Below are 19,853 nucleotides of genomic sequence, written 5' to 3'. Positions count from 1 at the left end.
AGAAGAAGAAGACATTGTCAAATGGATTGTACAGTAGGTGGCGGTATGCGCCTTTTGTGGTCGCGATCTGACATTAAACCCATTGAAGAAGAAGAAGAAGATCTGACGCCATCTTCCGATTCGGGCTGTTTCTGTTTCAAGCTGAAGTCACGCTAGTCGTCAACAATACCGGACAAAACATGGGGAGAAAGAAGAAAAAGCAGATGAAACCTTGGTGCTGGTATCCTTTTCTGACTCATTGATAGTAAGCAGGCATACATGTTCACAAGGCCCGTGTCTCTGTAAGGTAAAATAATCTTAACGTTAGGTAACGGCTCTCATGTAGTCAGCTAACGGTTAGCTTGTCAGTCTCTAGTCTCGAGCAGACTGGCTGGCAGGGGGACGTCACTGTTGGCACAGGTTCTGCTGCTCGTTGCTAGTGTTTGCTATTACTATGGGTGTAAGTATGACTGACAATCAAGGCAATATAAATAAAGACGTGATTGATGTGTGGCTTTTTTTTGTCTAGAAGAATTCACAAGAAAGCATCTTTGCCTATTCCTCATGTGTGCCGTTTTTAAAGTATATTGTATAGTATTCCAACGTTACTCTAGTTTTATTTAGGAAAGGCACATGAACATAAAAAATCATCAATTTCCTCAACAGGGGACACAGGTATTGTAACAGAGATTTTGATGATGAAAAGATTCTCATTCAACATCAGAAGGCCAAACACTTCAAATGTCACATCTGTCATAAGAAACTGTACACTGGACCGGGGCTAGCAATCCACTGTATGCAGGTAAGGAAATCAAACCCACTCAACACTGGGCTTGTTAAAAGACTAATTTGTCTTCCGTGTTCCTTCTGATAATTATGGGCTTGGTGTTGACCTATGCCTGGGCTTGGTCTGTAGCCATTGACCACCTTGTTTTATTTACAACAATCAATAATTTCTCAGGTACACAAAGAAACCATTGACGGGGTTCCCAATGCAATACCAGGGAGAACGGACATCGAACTGGAAATCTATGGCATGGAGGGAATTCCAGAGAAAGACATGGAGGAGAGGAGAAGAGTGTTGGAACAGAAAACCCAAGGTAGTATTGCTGGGTTGAGAATATGGTAATGATGACTTGATGTGTGCTTGTTCTTACAAGCAAATCAAAACAAGCAAATCATAATGGCAACGTAAATAATAAGGATAGGTGTACTGTGAGTAATCAATTACTCACCGTTTCAACTGAACTTGAGTGGTTTTTGACGCAACTCCACCACTGACTGATTGATTGATTTAATTGTATTAACAGATTGCAGAATGGGTACAATACAGTACAGCTCAATACACACAATTGTTAAGGGGATGCAGACCAAAGAAAGACTTTCGTCTTGTTTACATCAGGGTCCCATTTTCAATTCATCATAACATATATGACATACAGATAGACAGTACTGTTACAACTTACATCCAGACATTTATGACATACCAGATCTACAAATATACAGTACTGTTTAAGAGTACAATGCCTAAGGCGGTTAGGTGGCCGAGCGGAGATTGCGTTCGTCACCAGCCCCGGAGCTGTGAGCTGGATTCGCCTGTTCGAATCCAGCTCACAGCTCCGGGGTTGTCACCAGCTTGGCTGGCCGTCTGCACTAATACAATTGGCTGTATTAGAGGGTGGGAGAAGCTGGCGGGGTGGGTCCGGGTCGTTGTAAACAGCGACTCCTACAGTTCGGTCGGGGCGCCTGCTAAGTGCGGATTGGACTTGAGGGGGATAGTGTGGTCCTCCCACACGCTACGCCCTCTCAATGAGAATCCGCGCTGCCAGGTGAAAAGAAGCGGTGATTGGCTGGACGTGTGTCGGAGGAAGCACGTGGTAGCCTCCACTCTCCCAGATGATCTGACTGTGGGGGGTAAGTGCGCAGCGACCAGGAAGGGACTGGGAATTGGCATACGACTAACATTGGGATGGGAGAAAATCGGAGGAAAATGGAGGGGGAAAAAGACCAATAAAATAAAAAAAAAAAGAGTACAATGCCTGTCATATAGACCCTATAATGACATGTCGTCAGCTTGTGACTGCAACTTGTTCCTGTTTGCGGACGACTCAGCCCTGCTGGTCTCTGACAAGAACAAGTTACAGGCAGTGGCGTCGCGTGGGTAAAATAACAGGGGAAGCCAAAAAAAAATTATTAAAAAAAAAATTATTCAATATTTTTATTAATATTTTTTTTTTTTTTTTTTTTTTTTTTTTTTTATAAGTCAAGCAGTCACCATGTACACTACAGTATGGCTCGGCGGCCAGTCAAACGTTATTTTTATTTATTTAACAGATTGCAGAATGGGTACAATACAGTACGGCTCAATACACATTTACGATGAATTGAAAATGGGGGACCCTGATGTAAACAAGACAAAAGTCTTTCTCTGGTCTGCATCCCCTTAACAATTGTATGTATTGAGCTGTACTGTACTGTACCCATTCTGCAATCTGTTAATAAAGTTTTCATTCATTCATTCATTCACACACAATTGTATAAGGGGATGCAGACCAGAGAAAGACGTTTGTCTTGTTTACATCAGGGTCATTAATACTGCTGGAGCATTGGTTAATTTTTGGTCCGATTTTTCCTTGCGCGATTTTGCGCGCCGCGTGGGAGCAAATTCGAGACACATATTCGGTTGCAAAAAGGTGTCCCACGGTCTCCTCTATGGCCGTGAATATTTTCACGCGGATCGGAATCACGGCGCGCCCGTGGGACACTTTTCCGTTTCGGCGAGTTTATTCCACGCTTTCTGTTTTCCTTTTCTAAGCATTTTAGGGGCTACATGTGAATCAGTAAAAGTTGCGGGACGCCCAGATGTTTCCACGATAGAAAGCTCGCGTGGATCCCATAATAGGCTCACTTAATACAGCGTTTTTAAAATCACGCGACATTTTCAGGGTCGCGAGCCGACCTTTTCCCCTCGTTTTCGATGATGGAAGTGATTTAGGAAAAGCTTCGGCACGCCGAGAGGTCCCCGTGGATTTAATCTCGCGAGGATCGGGGCAATATTCGGCCCGTGGGAACAGTTACGGGTTAATACAATGTTCAGAGTGCAGAGGGGAAAATATGGCACCTGCCCCGCCTCCAGGTGGAATATTATGCTGAACGTCTTCCTCCCAGCTCCGTTTTAAACTTTTAGGGTGTGGCCCAGTGGCAGTCAGCTCGAATCTGATTGGCTAGGATCGGATTTGGAGTTTGGACTCACTCTATAATGCTGGAAGCCTGGAGAAAGAGACCTACCCACTGCTTCTCTCCTATACTAGCTGCAGTAGTGAGCACAGTCTGACAGTGTGTTAGAGGGAGTGAGAAGGAGAAGAGGGAGACATTAAAAAAAAAAACACAGATGCACAGATGAAAATGAATGTAAACTATATTAAAAAAAAATTATATTTTAATTTTTTTTTTTTTTCATATTTCATATTTCATAATTTGATATGAAATGTATAGGGAGGCATGGCTTCCGTTGGCTTCCACAAGGATTCGCCACTGGTTACAGGTTGAAAAAACCCTCAGCTCGGAACTAGGCAAAATCTGCATATGGCTCGCTGATAACAAACTATCATTACACATGGGCAAAACAGAGTCCATTCTCTTCGGTTCAAATAACAAACTCAGCAAGACCGACGGCTTCTCAGTTACAGTGGGTGACAATATTGTCACAAGGAAAGATGAAATTACCTACCTGGGTTCCATCCTAGAGGCTAATCTCTCCTGTGACAAAATGGCATCCAATGTAATAAAAAAAGTCAACCAACGAACTCGATTCTTGTACCGGATCTCCTCTCTGGTAAACAAGAATACCCTGAAGACTCTGGCAGGAGCACTCATTCAAGGGTACTACGACTATGCTTGCACCTTATGGTACCAAAGCACCTCAAAGGCGCTAAAAACAAAATTACAAACATCTCAAAACAAACTGGTCAGACTACTGCTTGACCTTACTCCTAGAACCCACCTCACCCCTGCCCACTTTGACAACCTAGGATGGCTTAGAGTAGATGACAGAGTACAGCAACTTGCAATGGGCCTGGTCTACAAGATACACTACACGACCAAGGTACCCATGTACATGTCAAAATACTTCCCAAAGGTCAGTGAATACCACGATCACAACACCAGAGGGAGCTCCACAAATCATGTTAAACCCAGATTCGGCTCAAATAAGGGACTAAACACGTTTCGCAATTATGCCACATCAATGTGGAACGCCCTACCCAAAGCTGTAAAGGAATGTGGATCACTACCCACTTTCAAAAACCACTCTCAAGGGACACCTACGGGAGACTGCAATTCAAAACTGGCCCCTGTAAATGTCCTAACCCAACCCCCTCCAATGTACAGTCATTTACCTAGTATGGTTTTGTCAATAGTCCAATGTACAATTTTGCTTGTTTGTACAGTGTCTCACCCCCCCTCAATGTACAGTTTTGCTTGTTTATACAGTGTTCCCCCCCCCCCCCCCCAACCACCTCCAATGTAAATTACCCAGTATGGTTGTCAATATCCCAATGTACCCAACCCCCCCCCACACAACCCCACCCAACCTCCTCCAATGTACAGTTTCTACGTCAAATGTATATACTCCCTTTTCCTGACTCCTTCTGTATCACAAACAGTACTGTATTTGCAAATCTGGTATGTCATAAATGTATAGATGTAGCAGTCAGGGTTTCCGTTAGAAAAAATTGTTGCCGGCCTCAGTGAAATCTACCGGTCAAATGAGAGAAATTCCGGTCAGAGTTTATTGAGCTTAAAAACAATTGATAGGCAAAAGAATGACAACCAAACAAAAGAATGACATCATCAAGGCATGTAGATTTATAATATTTTTACTTAAAACTAGGCTACTTTTGCGTATAAAGTCATTATATTCCAAATAAAATAAGTCCCGAGACTTGTGCTGTTGCCGACTTTAAATCAAATAGGTAACGAATTCCGTTATATTGGACATTTGTATTAATTATATCAAGCGAAGAACTGAGAAATTTGGCAGAGAGAGACGGCAACATTATCGTGGGTTTCCGAAACGACTCTCTCTCTCCACCTCCCAATGACTTATTTGCGAGAGTATGTCGATGCAGAGCAGCAGATTCAGCTGTTATTGGCTCTTTTCTGGGGACCGCACAGCAGCGCCCCCCACCCAACATTGAATTGAAAATGGCTGAATTGGAGTACTGCTGGAGTACTGCATTGTGCTGCTGCTGCTCCGGCTCTGCAGCTTCACAAAAGTTCGCACACCCAGCACTAAGCTCTCGCTGACAACGTCGTTGTCATTATTAGAAGCAACGATGAAACAAATGTAATGATTGTTTCGTTCATCGCATAGGCTATTTAATTTAGCCTATTTTAATACAATTCAAAAAATCAAATTGTGCTTAGACTCAGGGAATTATTTTCACCGGACATTAAGACCGGAGAGATTAAATATGTCGGACTTCAACAGATTTTGCCGGTCAAATACCGGTAATTACCGGCTAACGGAAACGCTGGTAGCAGTACTGACTATCTGTATGTCATGTATGTCATATATGTCCTGATGAATTGAAAATGTGGGACCCTGATGTAAACGAGACGAAAGTCTTTCTCTGGTCTGCATCCCCTTAACAATTGTGTGTATTGAGCTGTACTGTATTGTACCCATTCTGCAATCTGTTAATAAAGTTTTCAATCAATCAATTCAATCAATCAATCAACCCTGGCGTTGGAAACTCTGATTAATAGACAGTCCTCATATTGTAATATCAAGCAATTTATAATATATATATATTTTTTTACATATATTATATATATTATTATACATATATTTTTATATCTATACTAGGTGTCACTGTATCGATATAACATCACGCAAAATATTGCTGTATGATTTCCCACCCCTAGTAAATAATAATTGACTATTTCTATTAGGGCTGACCCCGAACGTTCGGACCTTCGTTCATTACGTTGGCATTAGAATCTTAATTAACACTTTAATCGCCAAAAACGCCATAGGACGTCTTTCCCCGCCATGCTCATTCTGCCAAAGACGCCGTACCACGTCTTTGATATCAATATTTCAAAAATCTGTGATCGAAATCATATTTCTCCCCCGGAGACTTGAGATCTGCTGTTGAGCCCCTCTCAACTCTCCAGCGTTTCAAGAGCGCCATCTGGTGGCCGATCGGCGGATCGCCCAGAGCGGAAACAGGAAATGGAAGCTGGTGCTCATTTCAATTCGGTCTGATCACTCGGTAATAGTCCCAGGACTTGAGCTAGACACAACGGATAGCAATCCGTTACCAATAACTCGATAAACATGATTTGGACGTATATACTATTATACAACCTGGAAATGGATAGCATATTTCTACATCCCATAATAGGAATATTTCTGTTCCACGCTCATCGCCCAACGCTATGAGGAAGCTACGGTAAGATTCAGCGTTATTTTTTAACGTGTTTAATACTAACTGCTCTAATGATCATATCACCCACACTAGATGAATCATCTAACGTTGGCCACGGAATTATAAACGACCCCCCCCCCCCATCCGGTCAACATCAGATGATCAGTAGTAACTTCTAGAAGCACGTCCATTTGAAATTTTTTATCTCGCGCAGATTCCTATCAAACTGTATTTCATCATCAATATAATGCATTTGGGGCTATAAATCACGTTCTGGAGAAAGCTGCAGAAAACGATAAAAACATACTTATACTTTAGACCGTATTTTAGTATGAATATGTGAATGAAAAAGTATAACGTTGCTACACCCTGAACAATAGATATAGGACGTTGAATGGGCCATAGTAATGTCAATTTAGCAATACAATTTAAAAAGTTATAGCCCTGCAAAGAAGGTAAACATCCCCATAGACAAATAGAGCTATCGTGGGATGGTTTATTCTGAATTTAAGCCTGGCGATCAAAGTGTTAATGGGTTAGAACCTCCGCTTTAAATATATTTAAATTTTTCAATTTGTTTTTAATTAATAAATTTTTTATTTCACATGAAAAATATATATCAGAATGTTATATATATCAGAATAATCACAGTACTATGTTGTGTTTACAATAATTCGAAAGTCACGCGCGAACACAGGACAACAGCAGTCTAGTCGGGATGAGGAGGGGTCACCGTCATACATTATCAGGAAATGAATCAATCATGCAAAAAAGAGAGTTTAGTGACTCACACTCACCCGTCTTATTTCATAATACAACGTTTCAGAATGGTCGTCTTCTCCCTTTTCTCCGCCACAGACTCTCAGAAGAAGAAGCAGAACCAGGACGACTCGGATGAGTATGATGATGACGATGAGCCTGGTCCCTCCTTCCAGCAGCCTGCCGCCGCTCAGCCCCAGGCGGGTTTCATCCCCCCCATGACTCAGCCTGGCATGCCCCCAGGCAGCTACTCAGGTGACACAACCTGCGTCATAATCAGAATAAGCCTACGATAAATAGAATAGAATAGAAATACTTTAATCATCCAGAGGGAAATATTTAGGTAGACAAAACAAAGTCACGAATAAGAATAACAAAGAAAATTGCCTAAAAAATACGGCCTGGGATTTACATTTCCTATGTTATGTATAGGGTTATGTCCAGGTGACCTTGGTGTGGACACCACACATCTCGCTGTGTGTACCGATAGAAAGATGTAGGGGGGCAGCAGCACTAAGGCTGTCGATTGTCCCTAAAGCGATTTTTGCCAGGCGATCGATAGAATGTTATCGCTTCCATTGTTATGAATGAGCGAACCCACACAGCAGGAGATTTTCAACATTCCACCGTGCTATGTGCTGCATGGCCACCCCGCTGATGATTATTCAGCGTGAATATTCATGATGCTTTTTTTTTTTTTATTATCTTTTCCCCCCTCCTTTTTTCCGATTTTTCTCCCATCCCACTGTTAGTCGTTATGCCAATTCCCAACCCCCTTCCTGGTTGTTGCGCACTCCCCCCTACTGTTGGTCCGGGAGGCCGGAGACTGTCGCATGCTTTCCTCTGACGCATGTGCAGCCAGCCGGCAGCCAGCCTGGCAGCGCAGATTCTCACCGGGAGAGTGTAACGTGTGGAAGGTCACACTACCTCCCTCCAGATCCTACCCTCGCTGTGCAGGCGCCCAGACCGAACTGTAGGGGTCGCTGTCCACAACGCCCAGGACCCACCCATCAGCTTTCCCACCCCTAACACTGCCAATTGTGTTAGTATGAACGACCAGTCAAGCTGATAGCAACGCCGAGAGCTGGATTCGAACCCAGCGTCTCCAGCGGTGATGGCGAGCGCCTTGCCCACTACACCACCTAGCCGCCCTATATTCATGATGCTTATTGACTTTCCAACCTTGGATTTGGATTTACGAACTTTGAATAGGCAGTCATCGGACTGACTGGTGCACGCCCATGTTCTTTTGGGAGAAATCATGGCAATTGCTATAATAATGTCGATTTTACAGACATCCTCGGAATTAAATAATTATAATGATAATAAATACAAAAATATTTATCATTAACAATTACGTTTTACATCAGTGGTCACCAACCTTTTTAAGCCCAAGATCACTTTTTTTTGGTGAAGGCAAGATCTACCTATTGAAGCGTTGAGAGAAAAAGACAGCCAAGATTGTACTTTAAACTAAATTACTTATTTGCCTGTATTCTAATTACATGCAATGCTTTGGTCCAACATTAAAACGTCAAAGTAGAACTGTAATATGTACTTTCTCAGTCAGTGCTAAGTGCAGTCATCTTATGCAGCATCACTTTTCACATCAAAACAAAAGTAGAACTGTAATGTGGACTTTCTCATATTATTAACATTGCCAAACATATTTACAATTAGCATTTTATAAAGTAGAACTGTAATGTGTACTTTCTCAGTCAGTCCTAAGTGCAGTCATCTTATGCAGCATCACTTTTCACATCAAAACAAAAGTAGAACTGTAATGTGGACTCTCATATTATTAACATTATAAAATGCTAATTGTAAATATGTTTGTCAAAGTAGAACTGTAATACCGGTATGTACTTTCTCAGTCAGTGCTAAGTGCAGTCATCTTATGCAGCATCACTTTTCACATCAAAACAAAAGTAGAACTGTAATGTGGACTCTCATATTATTAACATTGACAAACATATTTACAATTAGCATTTTATAAAGTATAACTGTAATGTGTACTTTCTCAGTCAGTCCTAAGTGCAGTCATCTTATGCAGCATCACTTTTCACATCAAAACAAAAGTAGAACTGTAATGTGGACTCTCAGGGAAAGATCTAAAAGATCGATGAAGATCGACGGGTTGGTGACCACTGTTTTACATGTATAGTCACTGTGATGTCCGAAAATTAATAAAAGCACTACACAAACACTGCAAATGACATTGAATGAAATTGTTAAAACATTTTAATTAGTGCATTCGTTGGTCACGTGTGGTGTGGGGTGCTAAAGCAAATCTGCATCAAATGCATGCTAGCGCTAGGCTTGCCACGGTCTGTGATACTGGTGTTACTCTGTGTTCAGGCATCCACGAGTACATTACCAACGGAGCGGCTCTGTCACTGACTGCTAGCAGGGCGCACGCACACCATATATTCTTTGGAGCGGCTCGGACACATTACCCGCTCCCTTCAGTTCTTTCTAAGTACTTCGTAAACCATGTTATTATCCCTCTTTCCTTTACTGTGTGAGCAGCACGACCAAGGGTGCTAAACGTGTTATCAAGCATGTAAATCAGATATTATGAACTGAGCGTGCAGGTTTTTAGGTTTCACTTTCACTTAGTTTTAACCTTACGTGAAGGAGAGAAAGAGGCTAGACTAGAGGCAACATGACACGTTACACAACGATAGCGGACTTAGACGGACAGACATAGCGGATCAATGTAGCCGCTCTACAGATATTTAGCATAATTTTGTAAAATGTCTGGTGTCATGAGTTTATTAGTCATAGCAAATTTCACAGCTAGCACCTTGTATCTGAAATGGCCTTTATACCGAATGTAATGACCAGCAAGAGTTGTGAGCGTTAACACTTTCAGTGCCCATCACGTCATATGACGTTTTATCAGCCCAATGCCAGAATGCCCACGACGTGTATTAGCGTTTAATTTTTTTATTAGCGATCTGATTTCATATTTCATCAACCGAGTCTCCCGTTGGTACAGCAGCTCCTCCAGCAGCTCAGAATGGAAAAAAGCGCCCCCTATCGTCTATCCCTGAGTAACTGCACGTCAGTCGCTTAGACTGACCTGGGATCAGTTGATATGTAGAGGCGGAGCCAGCTGGCTCCCTGAGCTGGCAAGCTGTCTGCTCAACATGGAAGTCATCGCGGGACGGGAATCAGCCTGGAATTTATATTCACAGAGGCCAATCGATAGTAGACAGTAGTGATCGATTTTTGGAATGGCGACCAGGAATTGGAATGATCTTTTTGGAGAACATCTGATCTGAGGTAAGGAATCTATTTTACCAGTCTTGGGATAATCAGAGTTGTATTCGCTGAGATATCAACGTGTCCCCTATGTGAGTGTGTGTGCGCGTGTGTGTGTGTGTGTGTGTGTGTGTGTGTGTGCGCGCGCGCGCGATCGCTGATGAGGAACTCAGATAATCGATTTTCAGCGTGCATACGTACACATAATATACTATCGATAATCTAGCGTTTATTTGAAAACGATTCATAAATAGGCTGAAAAATTACAACGTTTTTGTGTATTCTAGAATATTCCAGTAAACGTCTTATCATTTTTATTTTCCTTAAAAACAAGGGCTTTTCAAAATGCTATAAAACGAAAATGAACTGATAAAAAAACAATCCGCTTCGACAATGTTGACTGGAAAACGAGTCATTGATAAGCGACGGGCAGATTAGACACATAGCCATAATTTAAAACATAGATTAGGCGTTATTAACGCTAACATTGAAGTGGATGGTGGGCATTCAAGAACTAAATCGTGCGTCCCCTGCTGGCACTGAAAGTGTTAAGGAATTATGATGAGAATTATGAAGTATGTTATGTAAAAAAAATATATATTTGGTTGCTTGTCTTTTTCTGACTGACTCCAAGGTTGTTGTTTTTTCCCTTTTTCATTCTTTTGTTCATCTCATGAAAATCTTTTATCTATGCCCAGGAATGCCTCCAATGATGCCTGGTGTGCCACCTATGATGGCAGGAATGCCTCCAATGATGCCTTGCGTGCCACCAGGGTAAGGCCTCGGAATGTTTCTCACCGCCAATCCGGTCACCTCACCACCCAGCATCTCCATTATTTTATGCATATTTTCTCTTCTTTCCCTCATATACTCAGCATGATGCCAATGGGTGCGATGATGCCACCAGCTCCAGGAATGCCCCCAATGATGCCAGGCATGCTACCAGGTACTATATATCATATTCATATGGTAATATGAGAGAACACTGTGTCCAGTAAACACTACAGTATAGGAATTCTTTTTTGTTTGTTTATATTGGCCATATTCACATGGTGGCCATTTTGCACTTATTCCATGCTCTGGGGTTGGGTGAAAACAGGGTGGAAAGGAATCTCAACCTGAGCATAAGGGCAAAATGGCCACCGTGAGAATATGGTCAATAATACACACAATAAATGAGAGAAAGTGAGATTGAGCTGTCCAGCAGACATGCTTCTCTCTCGCTCTCCCTCCCTTTCCTCTCTCTCTCTCTCTCTCTCTCTCACTCACTCACTCACTCACTCACTCACTCACTCACTCACTCACTCACTCACTCACTCACTCACTCACTCACTCACTCACTCACTCACTCACTCACTCACTCACTCACACACGCATGCAAATGTAAGGCTCATATAATATAAGTTGATTGGTTATTACTCTTTCTTGTATTTTTTATTCACTTTATTTATTTACATTTTATTTGTGATTTTTGACTACCTAAATGTTTATTGTGAGCAATCTGTATTGCTGAATTTCCCTCGGGATCAATAAAGTACTTCTATTCTATTACAGAGGAGATATAATTACAGCTTTTTCTGTGATCAGAGAAAATGAAAGGAAAACAATCTCTGCTTTAGAACCATGGTGTAAATTTGTAATCAGAGATGCATGTAATTTCTGTCACACTACAATGTCAGGTGTATTTTTAACAAGGTAATTTGTTATGATGTCAATAGTAGACTTTATGTTTTCTTCATTTTCTGGGCCGGATTTTGTGGAGAGAAAAAATCTGTGTATTACAGTAGTTAATTCTACTAAGCAATTTGTAGTTTTAGATTCCCATCTAATCTTATCTCAAACTCTGCAGAAGCCTGCTGCGGTGGTTGAGGTGCAACAAGTCACAAAATCTAGATCTAACCTAGCGAATCTGTCCTATCCGTCTGTCAGGTATGCCTCCTCCAGTGGGCCACCGTCCAGGCATGGCACACATGGCCCAGGGCCCCACGCTGCTGCCCAGACCTGCCATGCCTACAGCCACGGCCCCCTCAGCCCAACCTGCCATCACCAAGCCTCTGTTCCCCAGCGCCGGCCAGGTGAGTCCACAGTCACGCTGTACACATAACCCCCGTCTCCATCTCCCCCTTAACCACCAGCATTCTGAGACTGAACAAGTCTCCGACCAGAAGACAAAAGCATTACTTTGTTCCAACACAATCAATCTTATAGTACCCCCCCTCACATAGATAGACTGATATAGATGAGGGGCACAAGTATTGATTAGACTGTACCATCATCAGTGACCACTGGAAGACTTCCTGCAGACTATGTGACTGTTCCTATTCTTTACTCTCTTCCTGTGCTGCAGATGGGGAGTCGGGTTGCGAGCACAAGTACAAGTGGCTCATCGAATGCAGCCTCTCAGTCCGCCTCCTCTAAAGCTCTGTTCCCTAGCAGCACGCCACAAGTATGCAGCTGTCTGCCTGCCACTCTCTGACAGCCTGTACAATTGGCATGCAACCAACTGAATTTAGGCATAGTTTGCTTTTAGATAAGAAGGCAGATTAAATATATATATTATATATATATATTTGTTTTTGCAATTTTGACTTTAATAATAATAACTTATTTGTTCAGACACTTTCAAGAGAAGTTGAACATAGCTTTACTAAAACCTTGTGTGCAGGTGACAGATTAATTATGTCATGTTTTTATAATCCGTTAGGAGTTCTGCGATTGAATGCTACATGCCATTGCTTGCTATTCTTTTTTTCACTCTGCCTACAAATCTGCATTAAAAAAAAGAAGAAAAAAACATTTACACCACCCATAAGAAGGCTGTCTGATTTGGTATAATTTGGAGTCATTTCACTCTATTCAAAAAGTTATTGTATTGGTGTTTTTGTTTTGAGATATTGGAAGTTGAAATTATTAGAATTTGCTAGTAATGCTAGTGGTCAATGTTTTAGTATAAGTATAGTATAAGTATTTTATGTGAAGAGTCTCACATGGCACCTTTCAAACTGCTTCTTAACTGTTTCATAACATATATAATTATATAGAAGGACTTAAAGGGGCACTTACACCAAAAAACAATGCTGATTTATTTTGCACATGATCTCACACACACATCCAAAAACTAAAACATTTAGTTTGACAGTTATTGAGAGTGAATGAGTTTGAATATGGCTGCCAGTGATGTGATCAGGGACATTGGATCATTGTGTTAATTACAGCTCAATGAAATGATAAGGTAGCAGTCCCTATTAGACAAGGTATTGCTATTTGTCATCTACAACATGTCATTGAGCTGTAACAGTGTTAAATGGGGGCGACAGTGGCACAGAAGGAAGGTTCCTGATTCCTGCTCCTCCCAGAAGCGTGTCGAATGGTGCCTTGCATGGTTGCCTTCGCTGTGTGTGAATGGGTGAATGTGAGGCATACGTTTCAAACTAATTTACTCTCAATAACTGTCTAACTAAATTAATGTGTGCAAAGCGGTTTAGAGTTTTTTTTTTATGTTTGTGTGAGATTATGTGCAAAATAAATCTGCAAGTGCCCCTGAAGAAATTGACACAAAGTCCACTCTGTAACAAATACTAATAATTTCTCCCACAAGCCAAAACACTGGTGCATGTGTGTTTTGTGGATGGAATGAAATTAATTCCAGATTGTGACAAAACGGATGGGCTTCTTGAAATGAACAGAAGATCCTTTTGAATCTCCCCTCCAGCAATGAGCTTAGACACTTTTTTAACCACGCCAACAGTTTTGTTAAACAGACTGGGGTTCGCATGCAGATTTGTATACAGGGCTACTTTTTCCTTAATCTTTTTAGGGCAGTGTGATGCAGCATGCTTTGTCCCATTTTACTTTTTTGCAGGCTTAAAGGTGTGTGTGTGTATGTGGTCACACTTTATTAAGTTGCGATGGCACATCGTATCACTCGCTAACGTCATGGGAGCACCCTGTGTTATTGGTTTTGATCCCTTGTAAAATAGAACTGTCTCTTTATACATTCTCTTTCCACAGAGCCAGCCGACAGTGTCACACCCTGTCCCTTCCCCCTCCTCTGACCCCTCCAAGCCCACATTCCCAGCCTACACACAGGCCACGGCCTCTGTGGCGAGTCCCAACGCTGGTGGTGGCAGCACTGTCTCTAAGCCTCCCTCCACTGTGACCAGTAAGCCTGCCACCCTCGCCACCTCCAGTGCAACCAGTAAGTTGATCCATCCTGATGAGGATATCTCACTGGTGAGTACCCACCGCTGGAGCGTGCTCTCTTTCTAGTCTCTACAGTAAGTGACTGATAACTATACAGTAAGTGACTGATAACTATACAGTAAGTGACTGATAACTATACAGTAAGTGACTGATAACTATACAGTAAGTGACTGATAACTATACAGTATAGTGACTGATAACTATACAGTAAGCGACTGATAACTATAGTCTACTCTAGACAAACAATGTTGTTTTCTAATAATAGGATTCCTGAATGTCTGGTTCTATGTCTATTATGTTGCTAGATAAATTCAGTTTAAGCTAGTTATCTGAATTAAATCACAGATTTTTGTCATGATGCTGTTTTGTTTTTGTTACCTTGATTGTTGTAAGATTTCAGTATCTCATTGCTCCTTCTTGTCTTTTTCTCTCTCTCTCTCCCTCTTTTCTCTCTCTCTCTCTCTCTCTCTCTCTCTCTCTCTCTCTCTCTCTCTCTCTCTCTCTCTCTCTCTCTCTTCCCCCCCCCCCCCCCTCTCTCTGTTCTCTAGGAGGAGTTGCGGGCTCAGTTGCCCAGGTACCAACGTCATCTTCCCCGACAAGGGCAGGCCACTGTATCTGCCCCGCCAGTGGCTGCCATGGGGGGCATGATGGCCCCTCAGCAGCCTGGCATGAGACATCCCATGCACGGTATGCACCCTGTGCCTCTGTTACCGACCACATGCCTCCTCATCTACACTGTACCACAGTCACTTTATTATCAGATACTGTGTACATGTATAGAACTTTGTCTAGGTGCATATTTACCAGTGATGGGCAAGCTACTTGGAAAATGTAGCAAGCTACACTACAAGTTACTCTCGATTAAATATAGCTAAACTACAATGGAAGCTATCCCCAGAGAAATGTAGCAAGCTACACTACAAGAACATGGCTAAAATAGCTAGCTACATCGGCACTATTTTTTTTTTTTTTTTTTTACTTTGTGATCAAGTTTACACCAAACAAATAGGCAGGCAAAAAAATAGCTCAGTTTGATTGTTTATTATAAAACTGAAACAAGCCCTCGGTCTGGCTTTTTGTGTCATCCTTTTAACATGAGGAAAGAACTGTGGAAACGTAATAAATAAAAGGCAGTGAAACAATAATAAAATAAACACAAATATATACTCCCTCTATTGGAATGGAGACTTTTCAGCACAGGATAAACTACTGTTTCAACTCAAACCACAGTAACAAAATGACAATAACCTGGCCAAAGAAAAAGTGCAAGAAACATTTGTCTACAAAATAGACATTAACGAAATCCTATGTAACATTTATACATTCTTAAGTACGGAAATAAGCAGCATGGGGTAATCGGCATTGGAACTATACTACTACAGTATGTACTCAGAGTATAACACTCAAGCTTGACACTGCTAGACAAACAATACTATCCTTGGCTGCTAGATATGTAACTCACAAAACATTCCATGGCCACAGGTTGAGAACCACTGGTCTAGGACGATCTTTTCCCTATTTTTTTCTTTTCTCCACCCCCCAATGTACAGTGTACAGTGTCTCCCCCCCCCCCCCCCCCCCAATGTACAGCCCCCACCCACCAACCCCACCAACCCAACCTCCTCCAATGTACAGTTTCTACGTCAAATGTATATACACTCTTTTTCTGGACACTTTTTGTATCACAAACAGTACTGTATTTGCAAATCTGATATGTCATAAATGTATAGATGTAGCAGTACTGTCTATCTGTATGTCGTGTGTGTCATATATGTTATGATGAATTGAAAATGGGGGACCCTGATGTAAACAAGACGAAAGTCTTTCTCTGGTCTGCATCCCCTTAACAATTGTATGTATTGAGCTGTACTGTACTGTACCCATTCTGCAATCTGTTAATACACTTTTCAATCAATCAATCAATAATATTGTTCATAGCAGCTAGCCTATCTCAGACAGACTGTTAGTTAAAGCTGTTGATAAAAAGTGCACTGACTTGTGTGCTGTTTGGGAACAGTTGACAATGTTTATGTAAAGACAGTAAGGGTTTTCATCAGCTCACCTGAATATGTGTTCTCAAGTTAGTATTGGACGTGTGGGACGTCGAGAGCAGCTTCGTTTTTGGTTGACACAATAAACACCTAAACACATATGTTTTAGGCGTTTTTTCAGTCAAACTCATAAACGTGTCCAGGTAGGGCCATGGAGATGCAGTGTTGTTATTGTTGTTGACATCATCTTCATCAATGCCATCAGTGGAAACATCAAATCCCTCTGCCATTATTTCGCGCTGTTATTGTAAATTCATCCATTCATTCTCATTCAGTGGTCTGCGTTTAGATTTTCACTTCCTGGTTTGCGGCCTGGAGTCCCGCCCTATCCTGCCTCTGATTGGCCTACCCGTAATATTTTGGCCTACCATACCCAATCGTGAGTCGTCACTCATATCTAAACAAACCAACCAATCATAGTGGGTTTTTTACGGGGAGTTTTTTTTTCTCCTCGCAGATCTTCCTGTCTAGACTGCGAAAGTAGCGTGTAACGTTTCTCGTCGCTACGTTACTACTTCGTTCTATAAACAGCTCCGCTACAGAGACCGCTACCCTGGTTAAAAAGTAGCGAGCTACCAGCACGCTACTGAGAATTGTAGTTAAGCTATGTAGCTTCGCTACTTGTAGCAAGCTACTGCCCATCACTGATATTTACATTATAGGCCTAAGTGATGTAATATGGCATATGTACATTACAATATTGTAATATGTACATTACAATATTTTCAAATTCATTTATTTTAAGCTCCAACCACTGGAATTCGTTATAATAGTTCGACTTCCGTTGTCGGCGGCTTTAGACGTGAGAAGAAGAAGCACTCATGAAATCGCTGTAGTCCTAAGAAAGAGGAGGCCCAGGGCTTTCGATGGACGTTGCAATTCCATAAAACTACACTACCCAGCTCACACCAGCCGCCGGCAGAAGTCAAACCATTTTTCACATAATCTTTCTGACGTGATTTTTGTGTTTAAACCTCAACATTATTGCCATAAAATACAATGTATATTGTTTCTTTACCTTTCTGTGAATGTCCTGTAACGGGCGCCTGGTGGTACTAAATCCAGATTGAACTCTGCCATTAGAAAGAGGAGATTTGGCCCGATCCATAGATTTATGACTTGGCCATAATAAGGTAATTTATACTAGGCCTGATATTCTTTATTCATATTTCAAATGGCATGTGTCCAGATGGCAAAATTCAGTACTGTATCTACAAAACCCCCTGTAAATCATCTGCCCTTTATTAATTTGCTTATATTTTTTGTACACTTGATCTCAAGAAGCTGCTGAATGAGGTCAGTGGCAATTCTTCACGTTTGGTCAATGTTAGCATGGTGTTATTCACCATCAAAGATGGAAAAATAATATTATATTCTCCTTTTGGTTCATTACAATTTACTCAAACATAGTAACAGACAATATTTCTGACACTGGGAATACATTCCCTGAGGTCCATAAATGTCCCTAGATACCAAGAACATGCTAATTGACCTTGTAGAAGTGGGAGAATATATGGCTAGGGCTTAAGAGGTTCAGAGGTTCAACGGTATCTGAGGGAGGGGTAAATGTTGTCAGATTGAGGAAGGAATTCAGCAGGAGGGTTTTCTCGACTCAGAATGAATTCTGGGGGCTAGAGCTTAGACTTTCCGACTTCAAACTTTAAAGACCACCCTAAGGTACATGGGCTATACATACTGTACATGAAAGCTATATTGTTTATTTGCTATTGAATGATCTACACTCCAGCTGGCATTGTTATTACTATAAAACCAACCATCCAACCCCATGTGTTCACCCAGGCCAGTACAGCGCTCTACCCCAGGGGATGCCAGGCTATATGCCAGGAGGGATGCCTCCGTACGGGCAGGGCCCCCCAATGGTTCCCCCTGGGTACCAGGGAGCCCCCCTGCGGCCTCCCATGGGCATGAGGCCGCCCGTCATGTCTCCAGGAGGACGTTACTGAAGCCCTCCCTACTCTTCTTCTCTAGGTTTGGACACTCAACCCTTTTCTCACGTCCTCATCCGACAGTAGGCAAACCTGTATTAGTAACATAGTTCAAACGACGCACTGCACACTCAACCCTGCACTATGAGGAAGAGACGCTGACTTAAGACAACAAACAAACAAACAAACAAACAAACAAACAAAGAAAAAGAGATAGCAGCATTACATACCGCATGGGACACAACGTTTATAATATTTACACTGTACTTAACCGAGACTATGAACTGTTGTTACAAACCCCTCCCTGTTTTCTGTGGCTTTCTTTTCCTTCTCATGTTTCATTTAGGTGTGTAGAAGTGTAGTAGATATGGTTCGTATTGTTGTGAAGGCGCTGGAGTTACATGAGCAGTACCCACCTTATTATCAAGGCAAGTTTTCGTAAAATCCATTATCGTTTCTAAAAGAAAAAAGCAGTGAGGCCTTCACAGCACACTTAGGTGCTGTTGGACTTTGCGTCCCCAACGTTGTTTGGTGAGGGCTTCAAAGCTGTTTATTCCTTTACATTGTTTTTTCTTTTATTGCATAATGCTGCTTGACATCTTATTCGGCAAATATGACTTAAGCCTAAATATATTAAATATATATATAAGGTTGCTAAATGAATTGGTTCATGTAATGTTGTAAAAAATTGTACTGTAATAAAATGTGAGGAAACTTCCGAGACTCTTCTTTGATTAGCGGGGGGAGGAGAGACGTCGAAGCAGGTTTGTACTTGAGTCATGTACTTATTACTACATGACCGTGGTGTTTATGTGTTTTCATTATCATGTCCTGAAGGTCATCTGGGGGGGGGGGGGGGGGGGGGAGTACATGCGAGTTGTATTTGTGGTTTTTACTTTTTAGCCAATTTCTGGTTTAAATCAAATTGTCAACATTTTTGTCGGTCAATACATAATTTTTTGTTTTGCATTTGATTATATTCAGTATGTTTTCAAATGTTCACAAGTGGTTATATTGTATTGTATGTCATCATTGAGGGTCTTTTTAATTGGTGCTATACATGGCACAAGTGTTTTTGGCCACTGTATAGCAGCAGTACTTTCAGAGTCCTTTCCAGTGGCCGTGGTGCTAAAACCCAGATTTTTCTTCTCCCTGTAGCAATGCCATGGGGGACTGGCTGAGGCCCTGTCTCAGTGTAGCCCTGTTTCAGCCCG

The 19,853-nt window shown here is 41.8% G+C and overlaps 1 protein-coding gene across 3 annotated transcripts; it reads left to right on the top strand.

Annotated features, from left to right (window-relative positions):
* The first annotated feature begins 125 nt into the window (after window positions 1-125).
* Window positions 126-19,331, top strand: znf207a (zinc finger protein 207, a). Of its 3 annotated transcripts, XM_084328710.1 has the most exons (12): window positions 126-220; window positions 655-781; window positions 941-1,079; window positions 7,272-7,427; window positions 11,138-11,213; window positions 11,315-11,385; window positions 12,369-12,514; window positions 12,787-12,885; window positions 14,451-14,672; window positions 15,191-15,329; window positions 18,494-18,682; window positions 18,986-19,331. In XM_084328710.1, exons 1-11 carry the CDS (start codon window positions 180-182, stop codon window positions 18,655-18,657), a joined length of 1,380 nt encoding a protein of 459 aa, XP_084184836.1. In that variant the 5' UTR covers window positions 126-179; the 3' UTR covers window positions 18,658-18,682; window positions 18,986-19,331. The 3 variants fall into 3 exon arrangements, with proteins under 3 accessions (XP_084184836.1, XP_084184835.1, XP_084184837.1); XM_084328709.1 differs by having other exon boundaries at window positions 18,494-19,331; XM_084328711.1 differs by lacking the exon at window positions 12,787-12,885 and having other exon boundaries at window positions 18,494-19,331.
* The last annotated feature ends 522 nt before the right edge of the window (window positions 19,332-19,853 follow it).

The sequence above is a fragment of the Notolepis coatsorum genome (assembly GCF_963971535.1).
Source record: "Notolepis coatsorum genome assembly, chromosome: 14".
NCBI classification, from domain to species: domain Eukaryota; kingdom Metazoa; phylum Chordata; class Actinopteri; order Aulopiformes; family Paralepididae; genus Notolepis; species Notolepis coatsorum.
The sequence above is the reverse complement of the archived record's forward strand: the minus strand, read 5'-3'. Positions and strand labels throughout refer to the sequence as shown.

Coding starts and splice junctions, on each gene's coding strand:
- znf207a (XM_084328710.1), top strand. CDS start 180: ATGGGGAGAAAGAAGAAAAAGCAGATGAAACCTTGGTGCTG. Junction 221..654: donor CAGATGAAACCTTGGTGCTG/GTATCCTTTTCT, acceptor CAGGGGACACAG/GTATTGTAACAGAGATTTTG. Junction 782..940: donor TAGCAATCCACTGTATGCAG/GTAAGGAAATCA, acceptor ATAATTTCTCAG/GTACACAAAGAAACCATTGA.